Source organism: Battus philenor, unplaced genomic scaffold (genome assembly GCF_028537555.1).
Source record: "Battus philenor isolate CCGP_79_NKW_IND1 unplaced genomic scaffold, ilBatPhil1.0.hap1 SCAF_19, whole genome shotgun sequence".
NCBI classification, from domain to species: Eukaryota; Metazoa; Arthropoda; class Insecta; order Lepidoptera; family Papilionidae; genus Battus; species Battus philenor.
Window position 1 is genome coordinate 13,077,710 of NW_027181681.1, and position 25,177 is coordinate 13,102,886.

At 35.7% G+C, this 25,177-nt stretch overlaps 1 protein-coding gene across 1 annotated transcript; it reads left to right on the plus strand.

Annotated features, from left to right (window-relative positions):
• Positions 1 to 24,342, plus strand: LOC137921592 (nose resistant to fluoxetine protein 6-like). Its single transcript, XM_068764393.1, has 12 exons — positions 1 to 92; positions 3,661 to 3,797; positions 6,094 to 6,421; positions 9,222 to 9,330; positions 9,867 to 9,954; positions 12,921 to 13,087; positions 15,066 to 15,254; positions 16,989 to 17,159; positions 19,040 to 19,189; positions 21,238 to 21,422; positions 23,313 to 23,455; positions 24,126 to 24,342. Exons 1-12 carry the CDS (start codon positions 23 to 25, stop codon positions 24,276 to 24,278), a joined length of 1,890 nt encoding a protein of 629 aa, XP_068620494.1. The 5' UTR covers positions 1 to 22; the 3' UTR covers positions 24,279 to 24,342.
• Positions 24,343 to 25,177: the final 835 nt, after the last annotated feature.

A 25,177-nucleotide genomic window follows, 5' to 3' on the forward strand; every position in this document is an offset into this window, starting at 1 on the left:
ACGTAAATCGCGCGGTGTGAACATGCTGTTCCCGGTGGCAATGTGTTTAACCTTTGCATGGAGTGTTGATTCTGTTATATATCATTTAAACGGTATGTATATAACATATAAATATGCATATAGTATATCTTAAGACAGAGAAGAAGTATATACGTTAACCGAAAGAAAGTAAGCTATAAATTCAACCCTTCAAAGATTTTACACATATAATCAATCCTGTAGTATATATATATATATATATATATATATACTACATATATATATATATATATATATATATATATGTGTGTGTGTGTGTGTGTGTGTGTGTGTGTGTGAAGATAAATGTATAAATATATTTTGATATAAAGTCCATGTTTTCAAATATGATAGCAGAAAAAGAGGCTCCAAAAACGGAACCATAAATATAATATATAACATATATATAATAATAAATATATATAATACATAATAATCCCTACAAATGCAAAGCGTTACCTTATTTATAGTTAACCGGGCTTTAACCACATCCCACAATCCTGAATAATCTTCGATCAAAACCTTTTTAACGCGTTGTCATGTACTTCTCATTCGTGCACTGTTTCTGAGTGGTCATGGTCATGGCATTAGTTCTAGTGCCCACGCTACTCTCTCTATGCATTGCCATGTAGTTCAGTGTTTTGCGGAGTGAAAACATTCATTTACTTACATACTAGTGTTCTTATGTCTGTCCATTTGTTGAGGAGCGTCCACGAGAACGCTAGCCTTCCACATGCCTTGCGCCACCAAATCCTCATTACGGGTGACATGTGTAAAAAATTTGAAGTTTCGTTTTTGCACAGTCGAAGATAACCTTTCTTTTATGTTGGATTGAAACATTCACGGTATTCTGAACATCCGTCTTCATCACTATATTTCTGACCATCCAAAATTCCTCAACGTCCTGATCTCAGCTTCGTATAGAAACTTTAGAAAGACCAGGTTCCTTATGAGCCCAAACTTTATGTAACTGCTTACTCCGCGATATATCCAGATCTTTGTGGATTTTTTTCAACTCAAAATCTGGTTATGCTGCAACGTTTCCAAATCCTTAATACATATTGGACCCAATCCAAAAATAAATGGTTCCAGAAATAATTTTTAAAGCAGTAATATATCACAAAAAGCGTTTTTCGAATATATATAATACTAGCTGATCCCGCAAACGTTGTTTTGCAAAAAAAAAAATTTAATAAACAAATAAAAAATAAGGGTTTATCGTAGAGGGGTAAAAATTTAGGGTTGTATGTATTTTTGTTTGCTGTATCGTAAAGAAATAAAAACAAAAAATCGTCAAAAAATTAAAAAAAAAATTTTAAGGGTGAACAACCTTATCACTTAGAAGTATGGAAAATAGACCTACTGAATACGCATATAAAATTTGGTAAAAATCGGTCGAGCCGTTTCAGAGGAGTTCAAGTTCGAACACCGTGACACGAGAATTCTATATATTAGATTTAAATGAATTATTGTTTACTATCTGTCAATGTATATATAATACTGAAGTTATTGGCTTGATGAAACCTAATAGAATATGTATATACTATTGTAAATTATTACGATCAGTGGTACAGCGGTAGAGAAGAAATAAGACTTGATATCATAGGTCGCAGTATCGTTCGTGAATTTGAATTTGAATTTGCGAATACAATGTTATATAATTCACATTCTATGATATTAAATTAAAAAATAATCATAATTAGTTGATTTCAACTTAGTTTCAAATAATTTAAGAGACTTAAACACTAACATGCAAACACGTGAGCAAAACAAATGTAATGGAAATATTAAACGTAATTGTAAAAACAAAGACACGAACGCCAATGTCTGTGGAATGTAAATCCTAATATAAAAAAGCTTTAGAGATATAAATGTACAGGTTATTCGTCAACAAATATCTATTACTTTACACCTATCTCAAATCATCCTGTATATAGTGATCACACTGAAATATGTTACAATAATCTTTGTCGTTTCTGCCCATAGACGCACACAGAAAGTTATAGGTCTCTTTTAAAGATATCTTCGGGAAGATATATCATAATCGCCATGCTTGGCTGGCGATTTGTGCGATCTCAGTGTGGTATTATTGTACACAGAGGACCCTGCTGCCAACCTCTGGAAACTTGTTTTGTAGTCAGTAGCGATCTTAAAAAATTAATGCACAAAGTGTGAAATATATTTTTTTTTTTTTTTGGGAATCGAACCCGTGATCCCCGATAACAAGTATCACTCATCTACCGCTGGACTACTAATGTATGAAATTTTCTCACACTTAATATATGGTATCCCCGATCCAAAAATTAATAGTTTTAGAAATAATATATAAACGAATGAAAATATAGAAATGAAATAGCATTATCAAAATTCAGGCTATTTATCCGCGTACAAATTCTACTGCAAAACGTTTTTGGTCTGTCGCATTACATTTAAAAAAAAATAAGATGATTCAAAATAGGTGTTTATTGACATGACTACTTAGTACTTTACAAGTAATATTAATGAGATTGAATAAAGAATATTATCTATATCAAAATATTCCTCATTCGAAAAAGCTGTTATTGAAGCCTTTTGAATGGTCAATCAACAGTCAACCAAACTCAACTGTTGCTCTTCACAAATATAGTTTTATAAAAAGTTAAAAATAATTAGCTATCTAAGATAGCGTCAACAACAAAATAGCATAATTGTCGTAAAAACATGTTTCACAAAACATGTTTAGAAAAATAGCAATATGTAATAAAATTTTATTAGCTACATAATAAAGCATAATTGTTCTAAATCCATATTTGATATTTTATTTATTTAAATGCATTTTTTATAATATTTATAATTATTTTAACAAACGGAACAATCAGAAACATTCAGTATTTTTTAATTCCTACATTTATTCAAACAGGTTTACATTTCGTTATAACACGAAAGTACATTTTTACGAATGTTTTTTTATTAAATAAATGTATTATTGATCCGTAATATCGCAGTAGTAGAAGACTGAGAGTCGCGATCATAGATATTTAATGGAATCAGGCGTTACCTTGCGGAAGTCCATCTTAAGTAAGAAAAGGACCAATATTTAGTTTTTGACTCTGTGTTTGGCACTAATCAGTGTAACATAACTCCTGAAGATGCCCCGTGGAGGGGTGAAACACGTGTTGAGTAATTTGGCGGTGGTGGTTGAGTATTCGCATTGTTTGCCGCATACGAATTTATCAGCGGGCTGGCCGGCGGTGCATTTCATTGCACGACTACCACTACATGTGCGGAAGTGCCTAAATATTGGTCCTTTTCTTACTTAAACTACACCAGACTACCGAGGGTTTTATCTAGCATATACTGTAGCTGAGCAGGCAAATACGTGAGCAGATGCTCCTAATCGCATCACAATGTGATCAGTTCGTAAGACCGGTGATGATGACCACTTAACCCATGCGACGCCCGGCCACATAGCATACCAGATTGACGAACATGTCCTTCATCTGAACTTAACTACAAACCAATACGAATCCCACACCAATGACCAGGACCTACCGCAGTAGACGAACTGCAGGCCCCTGTACTAAAGCCAAGTATTTCCGTGTATATTGAAAAAACAATTTATTAATTTTGAATTTATTTTGTGGTATGTGTTGACGGTTCAAGAGACGGAGTATCAGCGGATGCCGCAGCTGTTCAAGCTGGATCGTCACGACGTTTGCTTGGAAGACGCGGGACAATACTGCATGATGAGGATCCAGCTTCTTGAAGGGTCCAACCGCCCTCTTATGAACACCATCAAGGTAGCTGCACACAGCTCGACATATCTTCAAAACACTATGTTAATTAACAAAGTATCACTTATTCATTTATGAGAATTTAGTATGTGATCTCGCTAATTATATATATAGCGTTCATTTAAAAAAAAGCTTCGTGTTACCACTACAGCAACAATTCTTCTTTAAAATTAATTCATGCGCTTTATATAATATATTTAAAATATATTATATAAAGCGCATGAATATAGTAAAAATTCGAACTAGGATTTGAATTCTGAAGCTGCCAGTAATGCTGCCATTGCCTTTCATTTGGCTAATTTTATGGAACAAATACGTTGACGGGTAGTGGTTTCAAACCACTCTCTAAACGCAAATATGTATATAAATATATAGATGAGTGTGTATGTGTGCGTGTGTGTAGCCGTGTGTGTCGATTGCTTTTTATTATTTTTTATTTACCCGTATTTTGGTTTCACATTTTGACATGTTATTTAATTAAATATATATTAATATTAAATTAAAAGGTTTTATTGCAAATCGTGTAGACCAGTATTATTCAACCTTTTTTGGGTCCTGCTCCACCTTAGCATTTCTAAATTTCTTACACACCTATATATAACATACATAATTTTTATACTAAAGCAAAAGGGTTAATCTCGTGTCGAGTCCACTTTCGAAATAGCCCTCTTAATAATCAGATTGCCCCCCTGTGGGGCGTGAGGACCACGTTGGTAAACACAGATGTAGACTGTATGCCTTCAAAACGAATACCATAAGAGTCCAATATAATACGAACTTTTTATCATTATCCTTAAAGTTAAGAGTAAAAAATATTAACAAGTAAAATTAATAGATAAATTAATGATAAATAGATAGATTGTTGAATGAATGAATGAATAACAAATATAGATAATATCACAAATAACACAATCACGGAAAGAAATTAATTAATTACGAATCAAATTATTTATCTCATACTTTTAATAAATTCATATTTTTGTCTCACGTTATGTGTGGTGTAATAAAATTCAATTCGCAGTATAATCTTATATAATTTACAATTTATGCATTAATTATATAGAATTGCCATTGCCCATAAACAAGTTTCAAGAGGATGAGCAGCAACGTCCTCTGCGTACCATAATACCACACTGCTGCCACTAGCCAAGTGTGGCGATTATGGTATGTCCTGGTGAAATCGATGGGGAAGGCACAGGCCTTGCTAGAAGAGAGAGAATAAGCTACCTCCAGCTCAGAATGCTGATCTGTTAAGAAGAGTCGGCTAAAAACTTTGTTGCTCTCAAATGACATTCGTTGATTCGCTGAAGTTCGATCATATAGGCGATATTTGCCTTACAGTGGACACGTTGTGCCGTTTTAAGAAGAAAAATATACATATATTTAATTAATTAAAATGGGTAGTTGGCAGACAAAAAGGCATCAGAAGAAAAGTATGTATATATTTAAATAACTTAGGGTAGTGGGCAGAAGGCCTGGTCTAATTTTGCACCGCAGTTCGGTACTCCCCTGATGGTGGTGGTAGGCAGCTGCACGATCTCCCAGGACTGGTCAGGCGGCAGCAAGTCGAGAGCAGGGAGCGCCGATAGGTTGCAGTATGTGTTGGTTCCGGTGCACGGTGATATAATTTCAACGGTGTAAAACTTGCAGTGTAAAACTTGCAGTGTAAAACTTGTAGTGTAAAGACAGCAGTATAAAACTCGAAGCATTAAACTCGCAGTATAAAAGTCGCAGCGTAAAACTCGCAGTATTAAACTTGTAGTATAAACTTTGCACCCCTTGGGGTGCGAGACGATGTAAAGGTTGTGGCGTGAGCTGAATGATGCCCGGAGAATGAATAGGACCAAGACGTGAATTTATAACGTAAATTCTAATTGGCCCCGGCGCGTATGAAGACACATAGCTGGTGAACGCAACCGACACAAAGAGTGTGCGTCGGTGCGTGAGACGACACCTAGCTAGTGAACGCGACCGAGGCCAGGATCCTTCTCCTGGCAAATGTGAACTGCTGTCGCTGGTGCGCGGGCGCATAGGAATTTTTGTTATTAAAACAAAGATCCGTTAAACCAATAGCACGCTCCCACGACCCCACGCCACTTGAGATATACCGTTACCCGCTAAGGGTTGAACAATTTTTTGCTGTATTGCGATTTATGAGACGTTTCTCGTGATTATATTTTTTGGTTAAAATTTTAACTAAGATGTATGGGACGTTAATCTGCAACGTTACAACGTATAGGTTGTCATAAAGAAAATATTATTTTAAGTTCATATAAATTGTAACTGAATTCAATCTTTTCAGGAATACTCAGCTCACACATCGAAACATTACGATCACACGTATTTAGAATGGGGTGTGTGCTTGACGAAGACGTGCAAAGCCTTCATCGGGAATAGGAGTCTTGAATCAACTGAGGATATAACTGAGATCCTCGGGGCATGCCTGAATAGTTCAATACATATGGAGTATGGGTTGGAGGCTGAAGTGAAGCAATTGTACTATTGTGAGAAAAGTGGGGATGGACCAGAAGTGGGCATGGCAGAGTGGGCAACGGCCTGCATGCTGGTAGTGCTGCTGTTACTAGTAGCTGTTGGAACCCTGCGTTACCCTTCCACATCGAACTCATTAGGTGACTCATAATTTTGCATATGTAATATCTGAAGTTTAAGTAAGTCCACCGCTGGGCAAGAACTTCCTCTAGACACTTTCAATATGACTGGTTGGAAATTGCCTTCTTTCAGCGTGTTCCGACTTTCTTAACATGATCGTCTCTTCTTTTGCAATATAAAAGACAAAAAATTCACATCTGTCTGCCTAAAACTTAAAAAAGATGAAGCTATAACGTCACTATGACATTCGTAAAAAAAATTAAGGTTGCGTTTCACTAATAAAAATGTAAGTTATAATTTATTTTATATAAGCTGTGCCCGCGACTTCGTCCGCGTGTATTTTAACAAAAAAAATTTTTATTTGTTTAAGAATTTTTCTAAAATAAAAATAGCCTAAGTTACTCAGCCACTTGCTAGTATAAGTCGCGACAATCATTCCAGCCATTTTAGAGATTAAACGGAAGAAACATACAGACAGACCAAAATATTTAATGGAATCAGGCGTTACCTCGCGGAAGCCCATCCTAAGTAAGAAAGGACCAATATTTAGCCACTTCCGCATATGCAGTGGGTGTCGTGCAATTAAGTGCACCGCCTGCCAGCCCGCTGATAAATGCGTATGCGGCAAACAATGCGAATTACACAACTGCCACCGTTAAATCACTCAACACGTGTTTCACCCCTCCACGGGACATCCTCAGAAGCCACACTACACCGATTAGTGCCAATGATGCCTCTGTATTTGCACGACTACCACTGCATGTGCGGAAGTGGCTAAATATTGGTCCTTTTCTTACTTAGACAGACCAAAATATAATAAAATCTGATTTTGGTATATGTACCACATATAGAAATGCATATAAAACAGACACTATAATTTTATTTACTTGTATAGATAATTGCTGTTGCATTTATTCCTTATGGTTATTTTATGTCAACTACATGGCATGAACCTTCATAGGTTTCCAATAACACAGATTGTAAACGGCTTGTAGTAGGTACAAGGTCGTGTACACCTGGTATATGGACGACCTTCCTGGCGCCTGCTAGTCCATGAACTCGACTCCAAAACCTTCAGGGCTCAATGTCCTGTCAGTGCTCTATCTGGCCACTGCAACTTTATTTTGCCAACGAAGTAGCAGTGGCCAATTACTTACGTGCGCCTACGTATCTGCTCCTTCTGATTTAATCTTCTAGAAGAATAGCATATAGTCAATTATTTAAACTTCTATTATATTTAATCTATTAATCTGTCATATATACATGTATACGTATATATATCATATCTATCAAAATTATATTACGCATTGATATTAAGTTTGTACTGTAAAACTCATGAATAAAATATTTTCACACTTAACGTCAGACATTTAAACATCTATCAATTATATTTATTTTATTAATCTGTCATATTTTATCTGTGCGTTCAAGGTTGACTGATATATTATGTCGACAGCATTATACCCGCGTATATATATTTAATATACCATGTAAATTGTTATTTTAAAATATATAATTTTTTTTATGTGAAATATGTTCGTCGAGTTTCTTTTTTAATTTTATATAATACTTTCTATTGTACACTCTGAACAATATATAAATGCACTCTATATTTGGCACTAATTAATGTAACAATACTTCTGAGGATGCCCCGTGGAAGAGTGAAACACGTGTTGAGTGATTTAACGGTGGTAGTTGTGTAATTCGCATTGTTTGCCGTATGCGCATTTATCAGCGAGCTGGTGGGCGGTGCACTTTATTGCACGACTACTGCTACAAAGCGGAAGTAGCTATATATTGTTCCTTTTTTTACTTAATATATAAATAGTTTGATAGTAGTAAAGAAAAAGTACAATGTGGTCACCATAGTATGAAAAAAGTAGATAGATAAATAAAGGGTAGTTAACGTATATATATAGACAAAACAAACATGTACACATACATATGTATATATCATATATACGTATAATAAATATGTATAAGTATGATATAAAAATATCAAACAGACTTAGATCGCACTCACCTCAGAATAAAGGAACAGAGTAATAAAATTTACAGACTTAAAAGATAAATAATCAATGATCCAATAAATATTTCTTAACATTGCCAAAGTAAACAAATGAAATTAATTATAAAATAAATACAGATTATAAATTATCTGTATTCACTTTATTTTTACACACAATTAAATTGTCCACAAACTGTTAGTGGTAAATTTCATTTATTTACTGCAATATAGGCTCTATGCCTTCCACCCCATAACTCTGCTGCCTTTATTGAACTTGAACTGGCCTGTAAAAAATAACTAAAATTCTAAAGTATCTCCCACCTTTTTGCGACAATTTCCCAATAGGAGTCATGACCACATGCTGTGATCTTATCTCTTATGTTCCTTTATTTGTTACGGTCTTCCGTTGTTTGACTTCAGAAATATCCAAAACAGATTTTTAATTTTAATTGCGCCCTGTAAGAAATACTTTTAAATTAAGAACTTTGTGCACCATAGACCACAACTAGAAAAAAGAAAGAAAAAACGAATTTAAAAACAATAATGTATGTATATTTATATAATAGATTAAAAATCAAGTAAACGTATAAACAATTTTATTGTAAGAAAAGGACCAATATTTAGCCACTTCCGCACATACAGTGGTAGTCGTGCAACAAAGTGCACCGCGTATTACGCATTTATCAGCGGGCTGGCGGGCGATGCACTTTGTTGCGGAAGTGGCTAAATATTGGTCCTTTTCCTACTTAGGATGGACTTTCGCAAGGTAACGCCCGATTCCATTAAAAATAAAAATTTATTGTAAATTTCAGGTGATAAAATATTGGAAAATTTCTCATTGTACAAGAATTGGAGCATTTTGGTAAGACTAGAAGTTTCTGACCCGACCCGGAAAAGACTTAAAGGCCTGCATGGAGTAAGGTGAGGTCAAATGCATTCAATCAATGATAATTTCTAAAACTATATGGGATGAAGCATAAATTGTTATTGCGGTCTTAAACATCTCATGTGCGTCTTTGTCATGGTGTCTTGTAGTGATTATTTCTCGGGAAATTTATAATTTAGTATAACAAAGTTAGCTACTTATGCACGTAAGAAGTTCAGAGATGTAATTAGATCATCTGAGATCCAGGGATGTGATGAGATGAAAAGAAATAAGCAATGGTAGCCCAGTAGTAGAGGACTGAGCCTTGCGATTGTAGTTCATGGGTTCGATTGTCGGGATACAATATTCTTTACAATTTGTGTTTTGTGTGTGTAATACTAGATGGATGATGGATATGATGGACAGCGGTGTCCTCTGCATACCATAATACCACATGGTAACCACCAACCAGCCTGCCAAGCGTGATTATTGTATATCTCTCCCTAGATATCTTTGAGGGAGGTTTATTCCTTGCAGCGGGAGTGATGAACGATTTTATAAAATATTTTGAGATCATCGCTTGTGATTTCAGATCCATCACAATATTCCTAGTGATGATAATCCACGTATATTTTATCAACACGATGGGCTTTACCGACAATCCTCATGACGTCGAAAAGGTTGGTGTTCTTCTTTTAAAATACGTTGTATGGACAAAAAATATTTTTTTTAATTAGTTATAAATTTCTATGTTATTAAAGATGACATGCCCCATGTTTTGCCGCCCACTAAGTGGACAAATTACCTGGTCAAGGTCATCGGAAAAAGCTGAAATCAGGCCGCTCCCAACCAGTCCTAACAGAAATCTATGGTCGAAGCTCATGTTTAGTAGCAGACATGGTTGGTTAAAATGATAATGCATTGCTTCCCGTAAAACTCAAAGAGAGCTCAACCAACTAAACTTTAAGCCATTATAATATCCTGAAATTTAGTCTCCATATATAAAACTACTATCGCATGTAAAGGTTACCATCCCATGTTGAGTAGGCGAGTTGTCATATTACCGTCACCAATTACAAACAAAGTAGAAAGCATTAAATCTTTTACCATGCATCTATTTCAAATCATCTTATATAAAGTCAGGGGCGGCTTAACCTATAGTGCAGGGTGTGCAATGCACACGGGCGCCGTCGTCACAGCTAAGCGCATCGTCTTGGACCATCGTTCTCGCTTAGTTTCGCAACAGAGATGTGCTACAGGCATAAAAACAATTAGTGTTATTCTGCCGTCATAAGAAGAAAGGCCGTAACTAATACCATACTGTAAACTATACCTACTAATGAAATAGCTTGTTGGAATATGAAAAAAACTTTCTTGTTACGACGGCAAAGTTAATAGTTATAGCAGGGAGGGGAGCGCAGGCCTAGAGGGCGCCAGGGTTTCATTGCACACGGGCGCTACACGAGCTAGAGCCGCCCATTTATAAAGTGATCACTCTTTAACAACATTAATTTTTTAAACAGTTTTATTTAGTTCGACCCGCACGGAATTTATTTGTTTATTTATTTGGGTCAAAATTAGAAATTAAAATTCAAGCACCTTCCCGTTGTCAGATTGATCTGAAATTTGGTACACACATTTAATTTAGATGATAATACAATATAATAAAATCAATAACATTATAAATCTAAGATGGCCGCCGATACGAAATGGCGGATTACATATTTTTCCTTAACCCCCTCAATATGGGTATCAAATGAAAGGGCTACACTAGTAAAATACGATGATTATGTCAAAATTTAAAATTCAAGATGGATGCCGTTCCACTATGGCGGACTAGGTACATATTTTTACACTACCATCGCAATATGGGTATCAAAGAAAACCGTTTAACTTAAAAGTTTTTTTACCGATTTTCATATTTTCTATTGTAACGCGATAATCCAGTAACTTCTAGTAGTACAGTTGCTGACTGTACTGCTAGAAGGTACGGTATAGATAGTAAACAATAATCAATTTTAATATGTAGTTAACAGAATTATTATACAACTTCTTTCTTAAATACCATTAACTTTAAAATAGAGCATACCATACAGTTATTGACAGCAAATGAGCAACACATTCGTATCTTCAAAGCTTTTAAGCCAATAATGGATCATCCTGTATCTTAATGTTGATTTCAGATTGTTAGTTATACTACAATAAATAAAACAACACAAGTTGATATTACGAAAGTCCCTGTATATTATGATGCAATTTTTACAAAAGAAAGAATCTCAGTGTTTCCCAACATGGGGCCCACGCCCCACAAACCGGCAATTCGAAAGTAATCTCGACCCGAGCTTAATCTTTTCGCTTTAAGATTAAAAATATATATGTTACATAGGGCGTAAGAATTTTAAAAAGGCTTATATGGGTAATGGCATATAAAAAGTTAAAAATATGACGGAGAATGATAATCCTTCGTAATATGAATATTGTCAACAGAAAAATCGTTAAAAATGCTATAGAAAGAAATAAAACGTAAATATTGCAAATAAATAGATAATGAAAACAAAATAAGAGCAAAATAATATACAGTACTGTGATATAAAATAATTATATAATAGAATTTAAGTAATAAAAATGTGATATAAAATAACAATGTAATTATGAAAATGTAAAAAGAAAAGAGAAATGAATGAAAGGTGATACAGAGCAAAAGGGAAAGACGGCAGAGTTGTGGCATGAAAGAATAGACCGAAAGACAATGTGAAGTATGAAAGAAGAGAAAGTAAATAATAAAAAATCATGTGAATAATTAAATTTGCCCGTAAAGTCCCTGTCCCACAAAAGATAGGGGGTACGAGAGGCCCCCAATAGCGTGGGCCATTAAAAAAATATATATGAACGAATGAAGTCTTACCCTACCTTTCTGCACAACCATATAAAAACTTATACTTGTATCGATTACCATAGCACGGTATATACTTCCCTTCAGCATGAATTTAAATTACCAACACATATAAATACATTCACAATATTAAACCTTTTTGTTGTGTTATTCACTTAATAAAGTCAAAGAAGTATTGCATGCAATTTGACAGACGTTCCAATTTTAAAATAAAAAGAATGTAATACCAAAAAGTATATATTACTTTTATACTAATAACTCTGTGTACAATGCGATTAAAATAAGAATAGGACGGGCTCTCGGCTAACTTCACTCATATAAGTACGGTCAGCATTAAATATATAAAATAAAAAAATAATAATAATTGTTTTTGTTGATTGTTTAATTTGTTCTACAATGAGCAAAAGAGGTAGTGTTTTACATCGGCGAGCTCGAGAGATTATCAGCAATGTTGATAAGTACTTCGAGGAAGAGAAAAAACGTGCCATTATGTTGTTGGGCCAGTTAAAACAAGCAAGAATTGTACCAGGGCCAGATGGCAATATTCATATATCGCGTGATGTATTTAGAAGTTTCATTAAGCATTTGGAAACTGCTTCGAAGGTAACCGAGCGAGTGACTTTAGCCACTGGTATTATTTTTTAACATTGCTTTTTTGCACTCTATACCAAGTTCCCGTTGTGGCGTCACAACATGGCGCTAGGCCGGTCCTATTCTTATTTTAATCGCATTGTATATGAAAATTTGTTTCAGACATACGAGTCAATATACTTTCAGTTAGTGTACAACGGTATGTTGATAGTGCAGATATTCCTTGTGATGTCGGCATTCCTTCAAGCTTATCACATGCACTTGTATTGCGAAGATAACACTCTTACCTGGTCGAAACTGCCGCTCTACTTACTGGCGAGGTGGTGGAGGTAATGTTTTTTTATTTTATTCTGGTACCCCCTGCTTTGTTTGGGACTGTATCGTTAGAATGCGAGTGTACATACTTTTTTATATTTGTAGCACTTTCTCTCTTTTCCTTACATTGTTCAGAAAATCTTTCATTCTTCACGCTGAGAACTTGTTTCACACGTAACCATTTTTTTTTGGTTTCGAGGGAAAATCTTCCGGACGTTCAAGATGCCCCGCCTCTGGGGGGAGGACAGGGGTATGTGGGATTCCTACCCACTTAAACTCGCAAGGTGATGACCCTCTGCGCTATACGGGAGACCGCGGTATCTCCCGGTCAGGGATCGCCACGCGGTCTTCCCTCGCGCTGTGCTATTCTGGATAGCTCGTCCCTGGGTATGCGTGTATGGTTCACGGTACCCCCGAAACCCTCGTGATGCTATCAGAGTCGCCGAAGCTAGTGGGAGTTTTGGGTCCCCACCCTGTTTATGGTAGGAGACACCATACACGTTGCCTAACCTTACCACATTGGTTCTTATTTAGGAGCATATATTTACTGATCATCTTTAATTACAATTTTTGCTCGTACTTTTTATTTATTCATTGACACGGTGGTGGAAGTAATTACTTCATAATGTAATACTCCTGTTTCGAGTGTAGAGTATTCCCAAAATCTTAATACATCTTAATACAGGATACGAACATTGCTTGCAAACCAGACATCTGTCCACTGCAAGGCCTCTCCCAAAGACATGTATGAGTTGATAAACCATAATCGCCACGCTTAGCAGGTGGATTGGCGATCGCGGTGTGGTATTGTGGTACACAAATGACGCTGTTTCACATCTGGAAACTTGTTTGTAAGCAGTGACAATCCTATATAATTAATGCACAAAGTGTGAATTATATCAGATTGTATACTGGGAATCGAATCCGCGACCTACGTTCGTAAGTCTCAGTCCTCTACCGCTGCTCATAAGGGCACTATTTATTTAGATTCGGTTACGGCAGTAGTTCTGTGTGTTTGTCAATGCTTTATTTATTTTATATATATATATATATATATATATATATATATATATATATATATATATATATATATATATTTATATGACCCCCGCTATTGGGGGCCTCTCGTACCCCTATTTGTGGTGGGATAGGGACTTTATTAGCATTTAATTTATTCACTTAATTATTTTGTTTTCATTCTCTTCTCTTTCATTCTTCACATAATCTTTCATTCTGTTCTTTTATACCACAATTCTGCTTTCTTTCCCTTTTGCTCTGTTTTACCATTCTTTCATCCTCTTTTCGTTTTACATTTTCTTAATTTCTACTTTTGTTGTATCACATTTTTATTTTTATCTTTATCACAGTTTAATATTATTTATTTTTACATATCTTTTTTGTTTTTGTTTTGTTTGTTGATGCCTAACTTTTATTTTTTTTTCTGTTGCATATTGTATAATTCTTTTGCAATAACTGAGGAATTCTTTCATGGTTTCTATTCCGCCTATCAGGGAGGGTATTGTCTCCTCCCTGATTTCAATGCCAGTTATTTTTATATTGAATAAGTTCTTGTCAAGGACTTCAAAAAACGCTAAACACAGGCCGCTTCAAATTCATCCTATTTCAAAATCTATTTCATCAAAATAAATGTTATAATCTGAATTTCAAAAAAATCTAAATTTTACATTTATTTAAAACCCATAATATATGCAGGAAGATTGGTTATAGGTAAAAGTTTTAAAGTTGGTTTAGTACGTAGTAAATAAAAATGATAATATGGTATATATTGTAATGTTTTCAAAATTCTATCTATTCAGACTTGGTACTACCAGAAATTATTAGTCTATGACATATTTACAGTTACATATTTCAGAACAAACATTAAATACAGTCTGACATTAGAAATATATAACAATAAAAACACTCTGTATAGCATTAGGAAAAAGAACAATAAATATTGACCACAGAATAAAAAAATTATCAACGTTGAAGGTTGACTCCAGCGTGTGCAGCGCTGTTGGCATTCACGGCGACCTGGTTCAGTCATCTCGGTTCAGGTCCGCTGTGGAAGATGCACGTCACCGACCGCCCGGTGTCACAATGCCGCAGCTACTGGTGGTACCATCTTGTCTACCTCAACAACTATAAAACGGAAGATAAATGGTGCGCCATTCAAACCTGGTGAGTGACTCCTCTCACATATCTGATGGGATTACTTTAACCATAAATAATAATTTTACTTAACAGCTAACCACATATACAAGTCATCATTTTTCCTGATGATGGACGTCCACATCAAAACATAGGCATCTTCAAAAGATCGGTCTAGCGCTACCCCTATCCAGCTACTTCCCCTGACCCTGACTAAGTCTTCAGTCCACCTAGTCCTAGTACGTCACGTCTACCAACTCGTCATCACCACTAATAATCTTTCGACTATCATCACTAGCGATATGCCCTTCAGCCTTTATAGAATATTGTTTTCTATATTTAATGGAATCAGGCGTTACCTTGCGAAAGTCCATAAGTAAGAAAAGGACCAATATTTTGCCACTTCCGCACATGCAGTGGTAGTCGTGCAACCAGTGGCGTACCTAGGGGGAGGCGGTGGGTGCGGTCCGCAACGGGCGGCACTTACCTTGAGGCGGCATTTTTTATATTTACTTATAGTTGTAAAAAGCAACTTATTCATTTTATATTTTTTCTTTCTTGAATAATAAATTATTATTATGATTATTAGAAGAAGAAAATAGTAAAACGAGATCAGATGCTGGAATATTACTCAATTCTATATAATCTTTTTCTTTTCTATGTTACCTTCATTTATGGGAACCCGTCCTTTTTGAAATTAAGGACGCTCAAAAATTCCTGCAAGTAAAAGGGTTAAATGTCCACCAATGCCATATAAAACTAAATTCTTTGCAAACACATTTCATGAAACAAAGAGCTACGCTAGTACAAAACGCTGTTATAGCAGCCAAAATAATTTGTAAAGAGTTGGAGATATCGACTGAGCGTCGAGTTAGAAGGAGAAAAAATATGAGTGGGGAAAATTCGACGTTGAGACGTAGAGCTATCCTTAGAAGAAGAAGTACGAAGAGAAATGTTTTCATCTATAGACAGAATTATAAAGGAAATAAAAGAACGCTTCGATCAGTTGCATGGCCTTGTAAGAAAATATTCGTGTATAATACCGTGTAACCTACTAAATGAAGAATTTGAATGTCAAATAAATTACTTGATTGACATTGATAAAGAACAGTTCCATATTAAAAGAAAAAGGATCCAGGTTTTTATGGCTGTACCTACACTAAAAAAAGAGGCAAAACATTAGAAAAACGGGGAGAAGGGCCCTCTTGATTTGCTAAAATTTATTCAGCAGTATAGGTTGGAAAATTCTGTTCCCAACATTGTAATTTTTTTAACAATTTCAATCAGTGTCGCTAGTTGCGAAAGAAGCTTCTCAAAATTAAAGTTGATAAAAAATTATATTCGTTTTACAATGAGTCAATTAAGACTACAAAATCTTGCAATAGAACAAGAAATTACAAATAATATAAATTTTGAGAGCATTATACACAATTTTTCTAGTATGAAAGCTAGAAGAGTAGATATTATATAAATATATTTACGAGTGCATACAAATATGTCTAAAAAAATTACTCTGTGTATTAATTAATATTGATTAAATAACTTAACAATTTATTTATGTATAATAAACACAATTTATTTATTTATTAATTTATAAAAACCACTATTTGATTGACTTATAATATAAAGGGCGGCAAACTGGAGATCGCCCCGGGCGGCAAAAGTTCTAGGTACGCCACTGGTACCATGACCTCATCATTGGCTAAAATAATCAAAGGGTATACTATGCTGGTGGTTTTAGTAAGATATCTATGGATGTTTCAGGCACACGGCGGCGGACACACAGCTGCAGGTGGTGGCGCTAGTGTTGCTGTGTGCGACGGCAGCGCGCGGACGAAAGATCGCGATTGCGCTCATGCTGTTGGTGGGCATGATCCTCCCCGCGTTACACGTTTGGTGGCAGGACCTGAATGGTGTGGTGGTTTTATCACCCGAGTAAGTGTTCTTGAACAAGTTCATCATCATTTTATCAACCGACACACGCCACTGCAAGGAATAGGTCATCTCCAAAGATCGCAACGTCGATTTGTCTTACGCTGACCTCATCTAGTTACTTTCCATGACCCTTACTGAGTTATCGAACCATCTAGTGGATTCCTACCTACGATATATGTACAGGCTTGTAAACCTTTACGCCTCAGCAGCCATTTGTTGTTATGCCTCGCTCGCTGCCACTATTTCTTCACAGAAATAAAAACTCAACACTAAATTGCGAGTAGTGTTCTATGCTAACAGTTTGACAGCTTTTCAATTTAAACACCATTTCGAGAACACAAAAATATTTTTTCTACAACCATTTCTCATAGGACAGTTCTTGTTGAAGAATAAAGTTAAAATGTAATATATATTTCATATGCCAATATTTTCAGGTAGTACAAACTGTAGGAACAGACAGCAAACAATAATTAATTAAACGGTTTTATTTAGTTCGACCCGTACAGAATTTATTTGTTTGGGTCAAAATTAGAAATTGAAATTTAAGCACCTTCCCGTGGTCAGATTGATCTGAAATTTGGTACACACATTTAATTTAGATGACAATATAATATAATAAAATCAATAACATTATAAATCTAAGATGGCCGCCGATACAAAATGGCGGATTACGTATTTTTTCTTAACCCCCTCAATATGGGTATCAAATGAAAGGGCTACACTAGTAAAACATGATGATTATGTCAAAATTTAAAATTCAAATGGACGCCGTTCCAACATGGCGGACTAGGTACATATTTTTCCACAACCACCACAATATGGGTATCAAAAAACCGTTTAACTTAAAAGTTTTTTTTAATGTATTTATTTTAATATGTAGTAAACAGTATTTTTAAAACTTTATCACTATATTATCATTACGTTATATATTATTCCTGAAATCATTGAGTTTTGGAAATGTGGTATCGTATATTGATGGCATATAACCTTTTCCGTTACTATGTATTCAAATGAATCACCATCAATGAAATCACCATGTATATGTGTATTTTTCCCATTATCTTGTATTTCTTACCTTATAGCTTTTCAATATGAATGATAAGTAAATTTAATACGGACCTTATAAAAAGGCTCAAGGTCACACAGATAGTAAGAGAGAAAGTTATGCTCGGGGCTTCATTGTAAGATCAAATCAGACGAACGAGGATATACGCAGTAGGCAGTGGACACTGCACCTGCGATACAACAAAACGAAAAGCTACTCACAACACCGCAACACCCGTTTTTAGAGAGCGGCCGTCCGCTCCCAAACCACGAACACCGTGGGCGAACCGTAGTTGGATCCGAATCCCTTTCTGACTTGCCTGTGGTCCACGCTGCCGTATCAAGTCGCATACACACAACACCAACACAAACAATACACAGCTCTACACGGGTAAAGCGCTTTGCTACGATCGAACTTATTCATACAAAAGGTACGCGCACCAGCTTCTTCTGTTTTAAGTTCACTGACCCTTCCGCTACGTGAACTCAGCTCTGATGAAGCTGTAGAAGACCTCGAGCTAACAGCAACAAGTTTAATTGAGAATAAGTGGACAGTGAACGGAGCACATCATGCATCCGTCGGCAGGTAGAGCTGAAAAGTTTTTAGGAGGTGACCACGAGATGATACATGCGGCCTGGTTAGGTTAGGTTAGGTTAGGTTAGGTTAGGTTCGGTTAGGTTAGAAGACACTTGATGCAGGTAGTGTAAGCCGGTCATCGTGACAACCTTTGGGGGAGGTTTATCTTGCAGTGGTCGCCTGAATCAGGCATTATGATTTTAATATATATTATCTGCATAAGAACCTGAAAATAAATTAATCAATTTTCTTTTGCAAGGCTGTTTCGTGATATGAACGACCCGACCTTCGGTGCTCTCCATATCAAAGGGCATAACTACCTCGCATGCTACGCCATCGGCCTGGCCACCGGCAGCTTGGTGTACCGCTGGCACAATACTAACGTGGACCTGACAAAAACTAAATACAAGTTAAGTTTTTACTTTAAACAGTATTTATAGCAATAGTTGCTTAGTGAAATATGTCGGTGGTATATTACTTGATATTTAACGACTTCGGTGTTCGGTGCGAAATCTTGGTGTAGTATATATATCTTTCTCTGTCGCACACATCTTCCGACGCTCTCACACAAACGACACGTGTGATTGGTTATAAAGCAAGAAATGTGATTGGTTTTAAATATTTAATGGAATCAGGCGTTACCTCGCGGAAGTCCATCCTAAGCAAGAAAAGAACCAATATTTAGCCACTTCCGCACATGCAGTGGTAGTCATGCAATAAAATTCACCTCCTGCCTGCACTAATCGGTGTAACATAGTGTGAGCACTCTGTGTTTGGCACTAATCGGTGTAACATAACTCTTGAAGATGTGAAAAGAGAAAGAGGTGAAACACGTGTTGAGTGATTTGGCGGTGGCGGTTGTGTGATTCGCATTGTTTGCCGCATACGCATTTATCAGCGGGCTGGCGGGCGGTGCATTTTATTGCATGACTACCACTGCATGTGCGGAAGTGGCTAAATATTGGTCCTTTTCTTGCTTGTGATTGGTTTTGTAAATAAACTTAGTTCTAGGGTTGGTTAACATAGCTTTATTTTTTGGTATAAATATTGGGGTTTCTGAAAATAAATGTGGTTTTGAGTTTTATTGTACTTCAGTTGTACAGTAACTTTGATCTTGTGACTTCAACACGTGTAGTGTGGGCAAGTATCGCTGGTTTTGATCACGCGATGTCTTAATGTCATCATCTTTACTTTACGGTTGTTCTATTGTAGCACAAAGATAGTCATAGGTTACACTGCTTCTTAAGTTAAGCCATCGGTTTCGGGTTCATTTTGGGATCACCACTTTAGGTATAAAGAATCTTAAGTGCTTCTGCACTTTCAGATTTCCAACGATAGTAGAAAAAAAGCTTGCAATATGAACCGCTTTCCACTAGGTGAATTGGCGACATTATCGAGGTAACAGGAAGTAACTGGATACAAGACACATATTTATAATAAATGCCGGAATACGTTATTTGACTACCATTAACAAAATTCAAACACATTAACACGTTCACTGCGGCTTGAGGTCGATTCAGCCTCATGGTAAACTTTGCACTGGTGCGGCGCGTAAAACTCGTGTTTTCTCGCTAGTGCGGCGGCTGTTTACACTCAACCGTATGAGGTATGACAAAGACAAATATAGCTTTCTTTATGTCTGCGAAGCATTGACTCAATATTGTAAAAAAATATTGATGAACATGAGGCAGAAAAGGCCTCAACCGCACTACTAGGAAGTTCAGCTTGAGGCTGATTCAACCTCAGCCGCACCAGCTGAAAGTTCTTCAAAATTGGGCCCGCAGTGAACGTGTTAATAGTAATTTGACGCAAAATCTTGTTATTCAATTAATCAATATTTAAATGACAAGACTCCTTGACAATAATGTCGCCTGATTATTTTGATTTCATTTGGTCTATATATAAAGTGTATATGTATAAATTTGTATTGTTAAACTTTATTAAAAGATGTGTTGTTGTGGAGTTTATACCTGCTTCTTCTCCACAATTGTAACACTGTACAGCAGAGTAGATTTAAAAATAAAATAGACAAAAGAAATAAATAGATAATAAGTTGACGATCAATAATTTCCGTTAAAAGTTCTTATATAGACACTAGCTGTTCCCGCAAACGTTGTTTTGCAAAAAAAATAGGGTTTTAATTAACAAAAAAAAATAAGGGTTGATCGTAGAGGGGTGAAAATTTAAGGTTGTATGTATTTTTGTATGCTGTATCATAATAAAATAAAAACCAAAAAAATTGTCTAAAAAAAAAAATTTAGGGGTGGACCACCCTTATCACGTAGGGGTATGGGAAATAGATAGTAGCTGATTCTCAGATCTACTGAATACGCATATAAAATTTGGTAAAAGTCGGTCAAGCCGTTTAGGAGGAGTTCAAGTTCAAACACCGTGACACGAGAATTTTATATATTAGATTATGGTGTTTGTTCTAAATTGTCGTTTCTGGATACAGAGGTTGGGGTTCTTGACCTGGCTGCTGATACCGGCGATCATGTGCCTGTTCCTTTCTGGAAAAGTGTTCTATGCGGACAGGCCACGCGTGTCGCTAGCTGTTCGAGTACTATACGCGGTCACACTCCGCGCTGCCTTCGGTTTCGTAATTGCTCTGATGATGATATCAATCACCATGAGATTCAGTGGTAAGCCACCTTTTAAGATGCCTTGAATCTATTATCCACCCGGATCTAGTGATCGGTTATATGTATAAAGGCTTTAATTCCCAACGCAGGATGTACACTCCACATGGGGACAATTTGATCACCAACCAGAAGATTCAGAGTTTATAGAATTATTATAGTAAAATTATTATTCCCGTTTTAAATGACACAATTTACACCAATACCTCGCTTTGTCTCGTTTCGTTTTGCGTTTTTTTTTTTCGAAGTTGCGTCGCTGCTTAATTAGTACTAATTTTCACTGTGCGTCGTTAGAATTTCGAGGTTGCGTTGTTTTGGGTTTGAGTCTTTATTTTTTTTTTAATTTCCTCTTTTTCTAAAAGATGGCAACACTTGTTTCTAATTGCGCCATGCCATCAAAACTCGGGGATTCCCTTTCTAACTAAAAACAACGCAATTTGAATACAGTTTTATTTTCACTTTGTTTTGCTAATTTTAGAGTTCAGTTTCAATTACGTAGTGTCTTGTAATGTAGCGTGTTGCGCTTTTTTAAAAAATAATAATAAATTTATACAAATTTTTACGTTTTGTTTCTGGTTACAAAAAAGGTAAATATTTTTACAATTTATTTATTGACAGGGTTATATTATTTTTGTTTTTTAAATGTTTACTTTGTGCAATTTTCTTTTTAGTAAAAGTAGCATTTTCGTAACCCTGGAACCTATCTTCGATCTTTACATGGTTTGCTATAGAAAATCTTAATTCACTTTGCGGCGTTTCAATTTGCGTCGTGTTTTTTTGGAACGTAACTACAAAGCAGCAAAGTGAGGTATTGGTGTACTCTAAAATAAACAAGAATGAACATGTTAAATATTGTCTCAATTTCGACGACGCATTAGAATGTAATATGCCACTTTGACCAAATTAATGCATGACATTCTGATAAGAAATATGCAGACAAAGGGTTAAAGTGGGTTATTTGAATTGTTTAACCCTTTCAGATTTATATGAGTTTTTTTATCTTAGTGATTATTTTCCTTCTCAATTTGAATTTACTTTCATTTTGTTGTCCTTTATATCTTGTTTCACACACCTGTATTAATTTATCTCTGTAAAACCTAAATTGTTAACTGGCAGAGAACGCCTCGGCATTAAGTTTGCTGTTATAAATGAATTGTAAAAAAGTCTAAAATAAATAAATAAACCTATTAGACAAAAAGATTTAAGGTTTTTAATGTACTTACAATCACTGTATCAAAAAATTGATTACTCTTAAATTTGTTAAGTTTGATGGGTGTTCGTTAGTACAGGCCCCTCGTCCCGTAATGGATAATTCGATGTAAAGAAAAACACTTGACGGGTGATTAAACTTATATAATATCACAGAACAAGAAATCTCAATCTGACTTACAAGTATTTCCTTTGTTGAACAGCGGTTGAAGCACGTTGGCGAATTGTACCGAGTGTAGGGGCATGCAAAAACAGATGCGTTCATAGATTTTGGTGCGTTCTAATGAACGCCACAAGTTAATTATTTCTATTCTAATAAGGCAGGCCGATGAATTCTGGCAACACAGACTGAAGAGACAGATAGTAACAATTAATTTTAATACGTAATAATCTTAAATTAGTAACACTTTTACTTGCTATTTTATTATTACATTATTATATCTGAAACCATTGATTTTTGGATTGTAACATACATTGGCAGCAAATGTGCTATAGTTTTTGGATAGGCCCGCCTTGATGTGGATCAACAACATACTTAAGTTATCAGAAATTCCCTGGATACGTGCAACGCAAAAGAAGTCAAAGATGACATAATAATGACAAGCTTTATATGTACTTCCAATCACAAAACTTTAATAGATTCTTCCCCATTTTTGATTTAACATGATGATCTGTCGCCCGCAGAGAGTTTTAACAAGGTGTTGGAATGGAACGGCTGGCTTGTGAGCAGTCGGCTTTCCTACTGCCTGTTCCTGGTGCATTTGAACTTCGTGCACGCACTACAAGGCCTGCGGACGCAGCTCAGTTTCGTGTCGTCTTATTATACGGTAATAAACAAGTATTTATTATCGACACGCCATCTACGTGACTCGAAGAATTAATTGTTTGAAGTGGCATTAGGAGGAGCACATGTCTAGTGCAACTAACGGCATTTGAGTCCGTAGATTATCGAATGACCACAACACGATAGACGCAGCGAGAGGTGACCCATACTAGGTAGATCGAAGACATAGTCATGATAGAGTAAGAATAGGACTAATATATAGCTTATTCCGCTATGCTAGTCACTCGGTGACTCAGTGTTTGGCACTGTAACATCTGAGGATGCCCCGTGGAGAGGTGAAACACGTGTAGAGTGAATTAACGGTGGTAGTTCTGTTTCGTATTGTTTACCGCACGCGCATTTGTCAGCGGGCTGGCGCGGTGCACTTCATTGCACGACTACTGCTGCATAGCGGAAGTAGATATATATTAGTTCCTTTCTTAGTTAGGATGAACTTCCGTTACGTAACGCCTGATTTTAATAAAAAAAACATTTCTAGTAACGTCTTTCCATCGTAACTTCTTAACTTATTCGTAACTTAATATGCTATATATATACTATAATTAAAGTACAATTACCTACAGTTCTTTTATAGAAATAGATAAATTTACTTGATTTAAGATTTAAAATTTCTAACGGTATTCCGAAATTCATTGTTAAATGTTTTCCATCAGCTCGTGCTGTTCTTGGGGGTATCGGTGTTGTCGGCGCTAATGGCGCTGCCGCTGTATTTGCTGGTAGAAGCTCCTTCGAACGGTCTTCTGGCCATGTTTATCCAGTCCAAACTCAAAACGAAGGTAGTCGGAATTCAGAAGAAACAGTCATGAAGAAACACATTTGAGATCAATAACAATACAGTGATTTCACCAGGTTTAAATTTATAGCTACATAGTTATTATTATATCCAAAAAGAGGAATGTAAATATAATTATTAAAAATTATTTTTTTCTACTTTTATGGTATTTTTATTTTAAGGTTCTCTCACTACCGTACATGAGCATAAAACAAGAAAAAATATTAAAAGATTTTTAATCAACATGGTCTTTCACCAGACATTTACTGATATATTTCGAGTATAATATAGTTGCACACGAATGGCATGTTAACACAGTACGAGATATCTCGAAATTGGTGTTTTAGAAAAAAACGCAATCTACGAGTAATGACGTAGTGGCAGTCAACTTGTTAATAAGTATTAAAGCAAATTTGGAAAATTCTTTTATTACTGTATTATTATTCTGTTATTTATATTTCCTGAACCCATTGATATTCGGATAGGGTATATGATACACTTGACAGTAAATGACCTATACATATTTTATGCATAGGTATGTCATTACTTACCTTGTACAGGGTGAAAGGTGTAAAATAAAACAAACATATGTACAGTATTGCTCCTTTTATTATTTCAGGAAATTATTTTTATATTTATATAATATCATAGTTTTATTACATTGGATACAGTTCAGCAGGTAACGGCACGCCCGTACGGTGATCTCCGGCCAGTCCCATCGTGGTACATATAAATAAACTTTATATAACCGATAACATAAGCACAAGCCACATTCCAACCGACGCCAAAACTCAGCAACCATCCAAAACGTACAACTTTCAGTTCTTAAAAAAGTTATATGAAAAGCGCTCGGTGTGACCAGTGCAAAAACAAAACTACCCTCGCGGGTAATCAGAAATTCTAACTACACAGCCAAGAAACAAAATGATATAA

Coding starts and splice junctions, on each gene's coding strand:
- LOC137921592 (XM_068764393.1), top strand. CDS start 23: ATGCTGTTCCCGGTGGCAATGTGTTTAACCTTTGCATGGAGTGTTGAT. Junction 9,955..12,920: donor ATCCTCATGACGTCGAAAAG/GTTGGTGTTCTT, acceptor AATTTGTTTCAG/ACATACGAGTCAATATACTT. Junction 15,255..16,988: donor TGGTGCGCCATTCAAACCTG/GTGAGTGACTCC, acceptor TGGATGTTTCAG/GCACACGGCGGCGGACACAC.